Source organism: Rhinoraja longicauda, chromosome 21 (assembly GCF_053455715.1).
Source record: "Rhinoraja longicauda isolate Sanriku21f chromosome 21, sRhiLon1.1, whole genome shotgun sequence".
In the NCBI taxonomy this organism is placed as follows: Eukaryota; Metazoa; Chordata; class Chondrichthyes; order Rajiformes; family Arhynchobatidae; genus Rhinoraja; species Rhinoraja longicauda.
Genome location: NC_135973.1, coordinates 23,739,835 through 23,753,581, shown reverse-complemented (window position 1 = coordinate 23,753,581; position 13,747 = coordinate 23,739,835). Strand labels below are relative to the sequence as shown.

Here is a 13,747-nt window from a genome sequence, read left to right as displayed (position 1 = left end):
GTTATGTCACAGCTTGGTTTGTCAACAGCTCTGTCCAAGATGGCAAGAAATTGCAGAGATTTGTGGATGCAGCCCAGACCATCACACAAACCAGCCTCCACCCGTCCATCCATCTACACTTCACAACACATAATCAAAGACAATTTTCATTCCATCTTCCCCCGTCAGGCAGAAGATGCAAAAGCTCGAATCCACATAGCACCGGATTCAGGCACAGTTTCTTCCCATCTGTTATCTGACTACTAACTGTCCTCCCATAAACTTGAGTGTCGTCCCGATCTTCCAACCAACCTTATTGCAGACCTTGCACTTAAAAAAACATATAAATCTGCATTTTATCTATAACGGTAAAGCTATATTCTGTACTCTGGTATTTTTCTCTGGTATTATATCACCTGCTGTACGTGTGTATGGTTTGATTGTACTCGCGTATGTATGATTTAATTGTCTAGCACGCAAACAAATCTTCTCCCTGCATCTCAGCACACGCGACAATAATAAACTAATATATTCCCGATTCCCCTGGTAACTTTTCAACTTGTTTATGCCTTTAAGTATCTACCCATCTCAACCTTAATTGTTCACAAACATTGCTTCTTTTGCCCTTCAAGAAGGGAGCTCCAAAGATTTAAAGCCCTCAGTATAAAGGTTTCTCCTCACTCATGTCTTAAGTGGGTGACATATTATTTAGAAACCGTGTCCCTTGGTTTTAGATTCTCCTTCCAAGATTCTCCTCCACACGCACCCCTTCCATAACTGCCGTGTCAGGAGCTTGTGCGTTTCAAATGAGTCCCATCTTGTTCTTCTCAAGTCCAGTGGTTACAATCCCACGTCAGCTAACCTTCCCTAACAAGGCAGCGCGCCCATTGTGGGTAGGAAGGAACTGCAGACGCTGGTTTACACCAAAGACAGACACAAATGCTGGAGTAACTCAGCGGGTCAGGCAGCATCTCTGGAGAAAAGGAATAGGTGTTGTTTCGGGTGGTGACCCTTCTTCAGACTGCGAGGAAGGCTGGAGGCAAACTAGAGATATGAAAAGGTACAGAACAAGCGGAGCCGGCACGGATGACTAAGGAAAGGTGGAGCCCACACTGGTCCATTGTTGGCTGTGGAAAAGGTGATAATAAAGGGATATGAACAGCGCAACTAGCAAGATGACTAGGTTGAGGGTGGGACGGGGAGAGACGGATTGCAAGGGTTACTTGAAATTAGAGAGAAACCACTGAGTTGTAAGTTGCCCAGGCGAAATACGAGGTGCTTTTCCTCCAATTTGTGCGTGACCGCACTCTGACAGTGGAGGAGGACACCATTCTGGGTGTTAACCAAGTATACCTTCACTGAGTTGCTATCTCACAGTGCCAAAGACCCGCGTTCAACCCTAACCATGGTGCTGTCTGTATGGAGTTTGCATATTCTCCCTGTGATCGCGTGGGTTTCCTCCGGGTGCTCCAGTTTCCTCCCACATTCCAAAAACATGGGGGTTTGTAGGTTAATTGGCCCCTGTAAATTGCCCCTAGTGTGTAGGGAGTTGATGTGTTTCATCTGTATTTCTGGATGCTGGAGTTGCCCCTGATTGATTGATTGATTGATTGATTGATTGATTGATTGATAGCACATGGAAATAAGCCATTCAGCCCACTGAGTCCATGCTGACCATCAATCACCCATTCACACTAGTTTTATATTGTCCCGTTTTCTCAACAACTCCCTACATACAAGGTGCAATTTACAGAGGCCAATTAGTTTAGTTTAGAGATACAGCGTGGAAACAAGTCCTGACCAACGATAACCCATAAACTAGTTCTATCTTACACACTAGGGACAATTTACAGAAGCCAATTAACCTACAAACATGCACAACTTTGGAATATGGGAGGAAACCAGAGAAAATCCACATGGTCACAAGGAGGAACGTACAAACTCCGTACAGACAGCGCCCGTGTTCAGGATCGAACCCGGGTCTTTAGTGCCTGGACGCAGCAACTCTACCGCTGCACCACTGTGCTGCACCTTTGAGGAGACGACCTGTAATGGCTTCAAGCAGACCTTAGCAGGAATGACATACCTTTGGTTAACATGGCTAAGCTTTCTTCCTACACAGCCAATGAGCAGCTAGTGATGAAAAATGAAAAGCTGAAGGGCTACCTTTATTAATAATTCAATCATCAAGGGTGACCATCATGTGCAAAACAAAGAAAGACATGGTGCTGGAGTAACCCAGCTGGGTCAGGCAGCATCTCTGGAGAACATGGATAGGTGATGTTTCGGGTTGGGACCCTTCTTCAGACATTGGGGGTGGGGGGCTGGAAGAGAGGTAGTGGCAGGACAAAGCCTGGCAAGTGATAGGTTGAAGTCTAAAGTTGGGTCCCAAATCAAAACGTCACCTTACATGCTCACCAGAGATGCTGCTTAACCCGCTGAGTTACTCCAGCACTGTGTGTCTTTCATTTAAAGCGATAGGTGGATGCAGGCAATGGGGCTTTGATTGGCAGCTAGGCAGACAATGGTCAGAGGTGGTAAGAAGACAGAAGGCTTTGTTAAGTATAGAAGAGGAAGAAATGTGGAGCTAGGAAAGGTGGAAGGGGATGGGGAAGGGAAGAGGGCAGGAGTAAGAAATGACAATAGACAATAGGTGCAGGAGTAGGCCATTCGGCCCTTCGAGCCAGCACCACCATTCAATGTGATCATGGCTGATCATTCTCAATCAGGACCCCGTTCCTGCCTTCTCCCCATACCCCCTGACTCTGCTATCCTTAAGAGCTCTATCTAGCTCTGGTTATGCATCCAGGTGAAACATAGGCAAGGGCAGGGGGGAGAGAGGAAAGGGTGGGGTATTATTGGTTGGTTACCTAAAACTGGAGAATCCAATGTTCATTCGGATGGTAAAACAAGGAACTGCAGGTAGGACACAAAGTGCTGGAGTAACTCAGTGGATCAGGCAGCATGTCTGAAGAACACGGATAGGCAACGTATTGGGTCAGGTTCCTTCTGGTTGATGTTTCGGGTCAGGATCAGTCTGAAGAAATGTCCCCACCCAAAACATTACCTATCTATGTTCTCCAGAGATGCAGCCTGACCCCCTGAATTACTCCAGCACTGAGTAAATGTCAATGTAACTCACATTATCTAAACTGAGAGTGTCTCAAATCGTACTATACACGAGTGCAATCAGGGTATTTCACAAGCTCCACAGATAGTGCAAGGAGAAAATTACTGGAGTGCAGATTACAGTGTTATAGAATTAGTTATAGCGGAAGTGAAGAGAAAAAAAGTGTAAGACTGCAATGAGTTAGGTTGGGAGATGGGGACTACACCCTTAGTTTATGTGAGGACCATTCAGTAGTCTGATAGCAGCAGAGAAGGCGCTGTTCCTGAATCTGGCGGTATGTGCTTTCAAACTTTTGTATCTTCTGCCCGATAGGAGAGGGGAGAGGGGGGAATGACCGAGGGGGGAACTGGTCCTGGAATGCATTGGCTGCTTTTCAGAGGCAGTGCTGTGTTGATGGAGTCAATGTAGGAGGGGGAGGCTGGTGTGACTTATATACCAGGCAGAAAAGTGTAATTTTGTTCCGATCATGGGGTTGTAAGCTCCCCAAGTGGGTTCTAAACTAACCCAACGTAAATCCAGCCTCAACTATATGCCAGGGGCAGCTAATGGGAAAAGTGACTTAAACAAAGCAGCAAGTGAGAGTCAGTACAGAGCAATCTATCTTTACTTTGCAGAGGTCATGCTTAATTTCAGATCTTTCGCATCACGGGTTGTATGTGGCTTAATGGAAATAACTGGGATTTTGAAGTTCCCCCACCATAGACTCGGCCAGAAGGAATGTTACCGAGACGTTGCCTATTCCTTTTGATATCAAACTACCCAGGGTGGGGCTTTAAAAGGAGGATTGATGGCCCGACTAATGTACACACCTCCACTGACAACCAATCTACTGAGTGGGTTTCCTCCAGGTGCTCCAGTTTATCCCAAAGACCCCAGTAAATTGCCTTGAGTGCGTAGGGAATGGATGAGAAAGAACGTAAAACTATTGTGAATGGGTGAATGATGGTTGGCATGGACTCTGTGGGCCAAAGGGCCTATTATCACGCTGTACCACTAAACTAAACCTAGGCAGCACAGTGGTAGAGTTGCTGCCTTACAGTGCCAGAGACCCGGGTTCGATCCTGACTACAGGTGCTATCTGTACGGAGTTTATGCATCTCCCTGTAACGGCGTGAGTTTTCCCCAGGTGTTCTGGATTCCCCCCCACATTCCTGGTTAATTGGCTTCGGTAAAATTGTAAATTGTCCCTAGTGTGTGTTGGATAGTGTTAGTGGGCGTGGAGCACTAGTCAGCGCAGACTCGGTGGGCCGAAGGGCCTGTTTCAATGCTGCAACTCTACACTAAACTAAACAATAAGCTAATCTTGGCACAGCTAAGAATTGAACCAAAGCCCATCTCAGATACAAGCTCAGCATCCTCCAGCAATGGCTAATGGGTGTGTTAGACTTCAGCAGCTACCTCTCAGTTTTACAAACACGATACGAGCTACGGGAAGACGCACTTATACACAGTGACTCCTCATTATAACAGATCATAACGGAAAATGGTGTCTGTTATCGGCGATTGTCCGAGAAACCAGGTAAGGGATTTGCTCCGACCACCTAGCAGTCACTCCGTGAAACGACGACTCGCTTTCAAATACAAAGTTCTTCTTAACAGCTGAAAATTTATTTTTGTCTTTGCAAGTTAAAAATACTAAAGGCTGTTTGTCACATTGTTTGATAGAGTCAAGTGTGGATCCAAGTGATGCCTCATCAATGGCAATGCCTTGTCAACGGCTCGTCAATGGCAATGGCTCGTCCAAGGCAATGCCCTCCACTGTGTGATTAGCGGCCTGCGTTCTTAAAGAGACAGTCCACGATAACTGAAATCATTATAAAGCGTTCTGCTAAAGCGAGGATTTACTGTATTGTTAATTTTTTGGCGCGTCGGAAGAGGCCAGAAATAAAGGCGAGAAGCCGGGTATTTCGGGACGTTCAGTTTGATTATTCCTCGGTTATCAGACGGGTCGAGTCTGCCGGAATCGCTTCGCGCCCAAAACCTTGTCCTTATATACATGGTACCGGACCGCCCCCCTGGACTGGTCCATTCCCGTGCCGAGGGGTCGGTAGTAGTATGGCCCGACCCTTGGGAGCCGCCACAATTTCATATTACTGGAACAGAATTAGGCCATCCGGCCCATCGAGTTTGCTCCGCCATTCAATTATGGCTGATCTATCTTTCCCTCTCAACTCCATTCCCCTGCCTTCTCCCCATAACCCCCGACACCCACATTAACAAAGAATCTGTCAATCTTCACCTTAAAAATACTCAATGACTTGGCCTACTCAGCCGTGAATTCCACAGATTTACCACCCCCTGACCAAAGTAATTCCTCCTCATCTCCTTTCTGTAAGTGCGTCCTTTTATTCAGAGGCTGTGCCCTCTGGTCCTAGACACGCCCACTGGTGGAAACAATCTCGTCACATCCACTCGATCCAGGCCTTTCACTAGTCGGTTAAGTTTCAATGAGGTCCTCCCCCTCACCCTTCCAAACTCCCGCGAGTACAGGCCCAGTGCCGTCAAACGCTCATCTGCTCATGTACGTAAAAATCACTCAGTGGCAAGAGAGGTTCGACGACCACTGGCATGAAGAGAACCCAGTAAATAACAAGCAATAATAATATGAATATAAATGTAAATAGCAACAGATGCACGCAGTCAGTAGGACTCTCAAATGCAGGCACGGGGACAGGTGGACATGTTACCCCCTCCCCTCCCATGCTCTGAGATACATCTCACAGTCCAGCAGCACATTTAAACAGAAGGAAATATAAAATGAAAGACAGCCTCACCCTGAAGTCAATTCCCACTGTGGAAATAAAGCTTCCTGCCAAGAAAGCTCCATCCTTAAAGCGCACCAGCAAGCAGGTTTTGCCCACTCCAGAGTCTCCAACTAACATTACCTGAAATGAAACAAGTCGTGATTACACCAGCAGGCACACAAACAGTCGCTAACAATTCCCCCCACAATGAACTAGAAGCTGCACCCATCCTGGAATCCTCAGCCTGAAGTTCTCTCATCAGTAGGGGTGACACAGTGGCGCAGCGGTAGAGTTGCTACCTTACAGTGCCCGAGGCCCGGCTTCGATCCTGACTGGACGCAGTTTGTGCATCTCCCCGTGACCGCGTGGGTTTTCTCTGGGTGCTTCGGTCTCCCCCAACACTCCAAAGACGTACAGGTTTGTAGGTTACTTGGCTTTGGTAGCCATTGTAAATTGTCCCTAGTGTGCAGGACAGTCCGAGTGCATGGGTGATCGTGGGTCGGTGCGGACTCGGTGGGCCGAAGGGGCCGTTTCATTGCTATATCTCTAAATCTAAAACAGTAACAGCTGAACCAGTTATACACAATAGACAATAGGTGCAGGAGGAGGCCATTTGGCCCTTCGAGCCAGCACCACCATTCAATGTGATCATGGCTGATCATTCTCAATCAGCACCCTGTTCCTGCCTTCTCCCCATACCCCCTGACTCCGCTATCCTTAAGAGCTCTATCTAGTTCTCTCTTGAATGCATTCAGAGACTTGGCCTCCACTGCCTTCTGAGGCAGTGAATTCCACAGATTTACAACTCTCTGACTGAAAAAGTTTCTCCTCATTTCAGTTCTAAATGGCCTACCCCTTATTCTTAAACTGTGGCTCTTTGTTCTGGACTCCCCCAACATTGGGAACATGTTTCCTGCCTCTAACGTGTCCAACCCCTTAATAATCTTATACGTTTCGATAAGATACCCTCTCATCCTTCTAAATTCCAGTGTATACAAGCCTAGCCGCTCCAGTCTTTCAACATATGACAGTCCCACCCTTCCGGGAATTAACCGAGTAAACCTACGCTGCACGCCCTCAATAGCAAGAATAGCAAGAACAGTTCATATATATTAGTTTAAGGTTACATTAAGCAAAATACAGAGCATAAAATACCAGCGAGATGTCACATCCTCATATGACTTAGAATGTAGATCACAGAGTTTGTGCTCTCCTCTAACCTGTTTTTAAATCGGACTTCATCTAAGGCTCAAAGTACCCCAGTAATTCAACGGGTCAGGCAGCATCACTGGGTCTGATGAAGGATTCCGTCCCAAAACGTCACCTGTCTTTTTTCTCCAGAGATACTGCCTGACCCGCTGAGTTACTCCAGCATTTTGTGTCTAGTACGTGACATCTCGAGTCAATACGCTTCGTCAGAAAGACCCAAAACGTCACCTATCCATAGATAGACACAAAGTGCTGGAGTAACTCAGCAGGTCAGGCCGCATCTCTGGAGAACATGGATAGGTGACATTTCAGGTCGGGACACTTCTTCAATTGATTGCGGGGGGGGGGAGGGGGGTGGATGGAGGGGTGGAGATTTGGAAGCGAGAAAAGACTCGGACAAATCGGGGCCGGCAGCAGATGACCTCAGGCAGGGTTGTTCCCCGATAGACCAATTGTTGGCTAGGGACAGTGCCTCCTTGTTTCTAGGCTGCATCTCTAAAATTAAAACTAGTCTATGAATGGGTGGCACAGTGGTGCAGTGGTCGAGCTGCTGCCTCACAGGACCAGAGACCTGCCTTCAATCCTGACTACAGGTGCTGTCTGTACAGAGTTTGGTCGTTCTCCCTGTGACCGCGTGGGTTTTCTCCGGGTGCTCCGATTTCCTCCCACAATCCAAAGACATGCAGGTTTGTAGGTTAATTGACTTTGGTGAAATTTTAAATTGCCCCCAGTGTGTAGGATGGTGCTAGAAACAAGGTAATCGCTGGTCGGGCGGACCAGGTGGGCAGAAGGGCCTGTTTCCGCACTGTATCTCTAAAGTCTAAAGGGTGATCAATGATCAGCATCGGCTAGGAGGGCCAAAAAGCCCGTTCCCATGCTATATCCTTCAATCAATTAATATTGATATCACAGCGCATAAGGGGAATAAGAGAGTTCCAGCACCATGGTTGAATAAACAAGAACAAAAAATAGTTCATTACTAAACTGCTACGGTTTGACCACAAGCAATAAATGTAAGCATGAGTAAGCAGAAAATGGAGCAACTTGCTTCTTATCTCAGTTGGTGACAGCACCACAGATCAGTGAGAGACTGAACAAGATCCGATTGAACAAGGGGCAGCACAGTTACGCAGCAGTATAGTTGCTGCCTTACAGCACCAGAGGCCCAGGTTCGATCCCGACTACGGACGCAGTCTGTACGGAGTTTGTACGTTCTCTCTGTGATCGTGTGGGTTTTCTCCGGGTGCTTTGGTTTCCTCCCACACTCCGAAGACATGCAGGTTGGTAGGTTCACTGGCTTCTGTAAATTGTCCTTAGTGTGTAGGATAGTACTAGTGTACGGGATGATCACTGGTCAGCGCGGGCTCGGTCTGTTCTACTCTGTATCTCCAAACTAAAGTAAACAGTGTAAATGCCCAGTCTTCCTTGAAGGGTCACGGTCTGCTTCCTGCCTTATCTCAGAAGGGTAACTCCCTTGTGAAGACTCCCCCAGCTTCAATTCTGCTCTTCAAACAAATACTGTATGATCAAGATTATTCCTGCTCTAATGTACAAAGGATCCTAAATATTAAAAATTGTGGGGCCTGAAATTTAGAGCAGCAGAGAGGCGCACTGGTAGAGCTGCTGCCTTGCAGTGCCAGAGACCCAGGTGCGATCCTGACCTCGGGTGCTGTCTATGTGGAGTTTGCACATTCTCCCCCGACCCCATGAGTTTCTTCCAGCTTCCTCTCACATCCCAATGACATGCGGGATTGTAGGTTAACCGGCTTCTGTAAATTTCCCCGAGTGTGTAGAGAGTGGATGAGAAAGTGGGATAACTGTGTGAACAGGCGATCGATGGACACGTTGGGCTGAAGGGCTTATCTCCATGCAGTACCTCTTTAGAAAAAACCCTCCTAAATTCACTTTTCACCTCAAATCCCCCCTGTGTAGGGAATGGACGAGAAAGTGGGATGTCATAGTGTTAATGGGTGATCACCCAGTGTTAACGGGTGATCGATAGTCGACGTGGACACGGTGGGCCGAAGGGCCTGTTTCAACCCTGTATCCTAAACCAAAATTAAAGAAGCGTAGTGGCTTATGGACTCCAGGCAAAAACAAATTCATTTTTTCCCCTCCCACACACACAGAAAGAGGGATCATTCTGCAGATCAACTTTTTTTTCCAAAAAAGGATTAAGTGAAAGCTTTCCCCTCTCTACAGAGTCCTGACCTACTTGCTACACCTTGACTGGGAGGTTTCAAGTGGTGGGTAAGAGTTAACACAGCTCCCCATTGAGAAGAAGACATTAATCTCCTCTGGTCTGTTATTGAATGAAATGTGTTTTCCTTCCAGATTTGCAATACTTAGCAAAGACGGCAATCCAACCAGCAAATAATAGATGAATTCTCAAGGGCCCTTCATCCTGACACGCTATACAGCAGAGTCTGGTATCTTGTCCACTAGCCATTGCAAAACCTCATTGATTTGCTTCATAATCCAGCAGTCAATAACTATACTAGTTATGCCCGAGGAAAGATTGGCACATTGGCATGTTACAGTGTAATTATGTAACATCCGAATGAGCACAGGAACAGGCCCTTCAGCCCATGATGTCGGTGCTAGTCAGAATGCCATGACAGACACTTATCTGCCTGCACATAATCCATATCCCTCCATATCCATGCACCTATCCAGAAGTCTCCTAAATCCCACTATCATATCCTCCTCTACCACCACCCCCAGCAGCACATTCCAGGCACCCACCACCCTCTCCTTTAAACTTTGCCCCTCTCATCTTAAAACTATGCCTTCCAGTATTTGATATTTCCATCCTGGGGGGAAAAAAAGGCTCTGGCTGTCTACCCTATCTATGCCTCTCGTAATTTTACATACCAGAAATGTCTCTCCCCTCCCTAATCTCCAATGTTCCAGAGAAAACAATCCAACCCCCCCTCCCCCTAGCCAATATCCCCCTATCCAGTCATCATCCTGAGAAATCTCCTCGGCATCCTTTCCAAAATCTCCACACCCTTCTTGTAACGGGAAAGAGGAACTTTTATTTTTTATTTTTTTAAAGAGTCCTTCAAACGACTTGGATATTCGATGCAAAATATTTACAAGACTGCATAGAAAGAATAGACAGTGACTGGGGCTGTATTTCGTTGAGATAGCACAAGTAGAACGGGTTGAATGGCCCCTCTCCTGGACTGCCAAGAGAACACGGACAAATAGACCCGATACAATCCTACTTCAGCTAGAAGACAGACACGTCAGTGGGTGCAAGTGCTTTGATTAGAAATAAATTTTGGGTGATCTGGGCAAGGCATCAGATAATGCGTAGAGCACAAAGAGTTAACTTAAATGGCCTGTCTTTGTTGTACATTCCATGTCAAAACAACAACTCGTTAAAATAAACAATAAATAAATAAATTTCGGTCACGCGAGAGGCTATTTATTCGCCCGAGCCCAGTTTCTGTCAGCTTTTCATTTGATTTTCCAAGTGACTTTTATCAATAAGGACTTTTTATCAATCATGCAAACACATGCACAACCCTTTGATGCACACATGCACACAACTCGACCACAGGTCTGTCTGCCAGCCTCCCTCCCTCCCTCCCTCCCAGGCAATGGGAACTAACCTTAAATGCGATGTCGTAGAACTCGCTGCTGTTACTCAGAGAAGGTCTGTTTGGAAGAGACACCCCGTTGATCGGACCCTGGGGCTCGGAGTTGCTCTTCGCCGACTTCTGTCCTTTGCTTCTCCCTGCTGGCGAGGTGGTGCTCGGGGGGGTGCTACTTTTGCTCCTGGGTGTCTTTTTCCTCGACATGACGGATTTCTGCTCTGCAGCCTCTCAACTAAGAAGGAGTTGAGTCGGATGCACTGTTTGCGAGTTTTTGTTTTTGTTTTTGTTTTTTCCCCACCACCCCCCGAGCTGGGTCGACCACCAAGCTCGCTGTTCACCTGGCTGGATGGGTCATGCCTGTTGTCAAAGCCGGGGGACGCGCAGAGCACACATACATCTACATCTACATCTCTATCTACATCTACATCTACATCTCTCTCTCTCTCTCTCCACTGCTACTTGTCCACCAGCCCGGATCCCTGCTTCCTACACGAGATGCCTTCTCACCAACACACACACACAGCCACTCCCACCTGCCCTAACAGGCAGGGCGGCGAGCAAATCAGTCAAGCCCCTGTCAACCCCAGCGCCTGCTTCTTGTCCAATGGGACCCAGGAAGGTGGGCGGGACGTCGTGAAATTAACAGTAAACACCACACACCTTTGGTGTTTAACCCTTCGACAGCTGGGTCCCTCTCCATCAGAGAAACACTTGCACCAACACACACAGTGTTCTTCCTTGCCCAGGCCATCGCACAAACCAACCCCCTTCCCTTCCACTGGCTCCATCTACGCTTCACGCTGCCTCGGCAAGGCCACCAGCATAATCAAGGACCAGCCTCACCCCCGGCCACTCCCTCTTCCACCCCCCTGTCCCATCAGGCAAGAGGTACAGAAGTGTGAAGACTCACACCTCCAGATTCAGGAACAGTTATCATCCGGGCTGTTATCAGGGGCAACTGAACCATGCTTGGCTAACAATGGACTATGGAGGACCCCGGCGTGGGGAGACCACTGTGAGGGAGGCATGAGGGGGAACAACAAAGGGGGACATGGCACACGGGGGGGGGGGGGGGGGGGGGGGATGAGTGCCCTTTAAGGGCGACTATTTGCATGCAACGAGTTTTACTGTGACTTTTCACATGTGACAATAAAGTATTCAATCAATGTTTCCAACAACTAGAGAGCAGCCCTGAAGTATTATCTATCTAATTGGAGATTCTTGAACTATCTTTAATCGGACTTTACTGGAATGATCATGCATTAAACATTATTCCCCTTATTATGTATCTGTACGGTGTGGACAGCTCGAGTTTAATCATGTGTAGAAAGGAACTGCAGAGGCTGGTATGTACCGAAGATAGATGCAAAGTGCTGGAGTAACTCAATGGGTCAGGCAGCACCTCTGGAGAAAAAGGATGTGTGACAATAGACAATAGGTGCAGGAGGAGGCCATTCGGCCCTTCGAGCCAGCACCGCCATTCAATGTGATCATGGCTGATCATTCTCAATCAGTACCCCGTTCCTGCCTTCTCCCCATACCCCCTGACTCCGCTATCCTTAAGAGCTCTATCTAGCTCTCTCTTGAATGCATTCAGAGAATTGGCCTCCACTGCCTTCTGAGGCAGAGAATTCCACAGATTCACAACTCTCTGACTGCATTGGGTACCCTGACGTATTGGGTCAGGATCCTTCTTCAGACCATATAATGTTTCACCTTTCTGCTGACTGGATAGCACGTTAAAAAAAACTTTTCACTATACCTCAGTAAACGTGACAATAAACTAAACTAAACTAAACTTGTGCAGTAACATGGACTGTGGGTGACGAAATCTCGTCCAAAAGACTTGATTTTTTGGATGACAATAAAAGTAATTCTGATTCTGATTCTACCAACCCTCTGATGTGCTGAATTGGGCCTTGAACCCACAACCTTCTGCTTCGGGAACCAGCGTTCTGTTTAATGCATCAGAGCTCAACAGTCCCTGCGATGATTTTACTGCGAATCTGTGACCTTCAAGCTCTGATTATTATTTTTTTTGCAGATCCAAAATAACGTTCTGGTTGTATTGAAAAGTCACTTAACATTATTCTCATACTCTCCCTGTCCAGCAAAGAACCCAATTGTATGGAGAACCAGCAGCACGGTTTTCTCTCACACTCCAAAGACGTGCAGGTTTGTACGTTAATTGGTTTCTGTAAAATTGTAAATTGCCCCTATTGTGTAGGATGTTGCTAGTGTATGGGGTGATCACTGATTGATAGACATGATGGGCTGAAGGGCCTGTTTATATGGTGTATCTCTAAAGTCTAAAATATATATTACACGCAGTATGAGTAAAGAAGGAACTGCAGATGCTGGTTTACACCAGTGTTTACCTTATTACATACAGTAGTTTTTCTACATATTGCATACAATAGTTTTTCTCTGCCTATCTGAATCCAAACACTCTCTGGAGTGCAGTTTAGTTTCTACACCAAGCAACTCTCATTGACATGAGGAGTGTACCAGAAGGCTTTCAGTTTTATGAGATGGCTCGATTGACACCAATTGAATTTAAACAATTCAAACTATGCAATATATTTCTATCTATCTATCTATCTATTTGATCATGGTCTAAAGACACAGCTGTGCTTTCAATGAACGTACAATAGACAATAGGTGCAGGAGGAGGCCATTTGGCCCTTCGAGCCAGCACCGCCATTCAATGTGATCATGGCTGATCATTCTCAATCAGTACCCCGTTCCTGCCTTCTCCCCATACCCCCTGACTCCGCTATCCTTAAGAGCTCTATCCAGCTCTCTCCTGAATGCATTCAGAGAATTGGCCTCCACTGCCTTCTGAGGCAGAGAATTCCACAGATTCACAACTCTCTGACTGAAAAAGTTTTTCCTCATCTCATCTCATATTACCCTTTAGCCTCATCGAGATTATCAGGTTAAAACCCCTCAGTCTCGCTGTGTACAATGGTTCTGAAGTAGGCCTGGACTGGACTGGGGCCAGAAGTAGGATAATCCAGTGCTTCTAAGCACTGCTCTCTCTGACCATTTCCTTATGTGTGAAAATATTTAACATTATG

At 46.8% G+C, this 13,747-nt stretch overlaps 1 protein-coding gene across 2 annotated transcripts in view; it reads right to left on the bottom strand.

The window, feature by feature from the left end:
- Positions 1-11,196, bottom strand: part of rab26 (RAB26, member RAS oncogene family) — a 240,482-nt gene extending 229,286 nt beyond the window's left edge. Inside the window, exons 1-2 of one of the 2 annotated variants that reach the window (XM_078418123.1) lie at positions 10,683-11,196; positions 5,884-5,994 (exon numbers count right to left, since the gene is read on the bottom strand). In XM_078418123.1, the coding sequence (XP_078274249.1) occupies positions 5,884-5,994; positions 10,683-10,871 (300 nt within the window). In that variant the 5' untranslated portion in view covers positions 10,872-11,196. The remainder of the gene's footprint in view (positions 1-5,883; positions 5,995-10,682) is intronic. The other variant, XM_078418124.1, reaches the window with a different exon arrangement.
- Between the last annotated feature and the right edge of the window lie 2,551 nt (positions 11,197-13,747).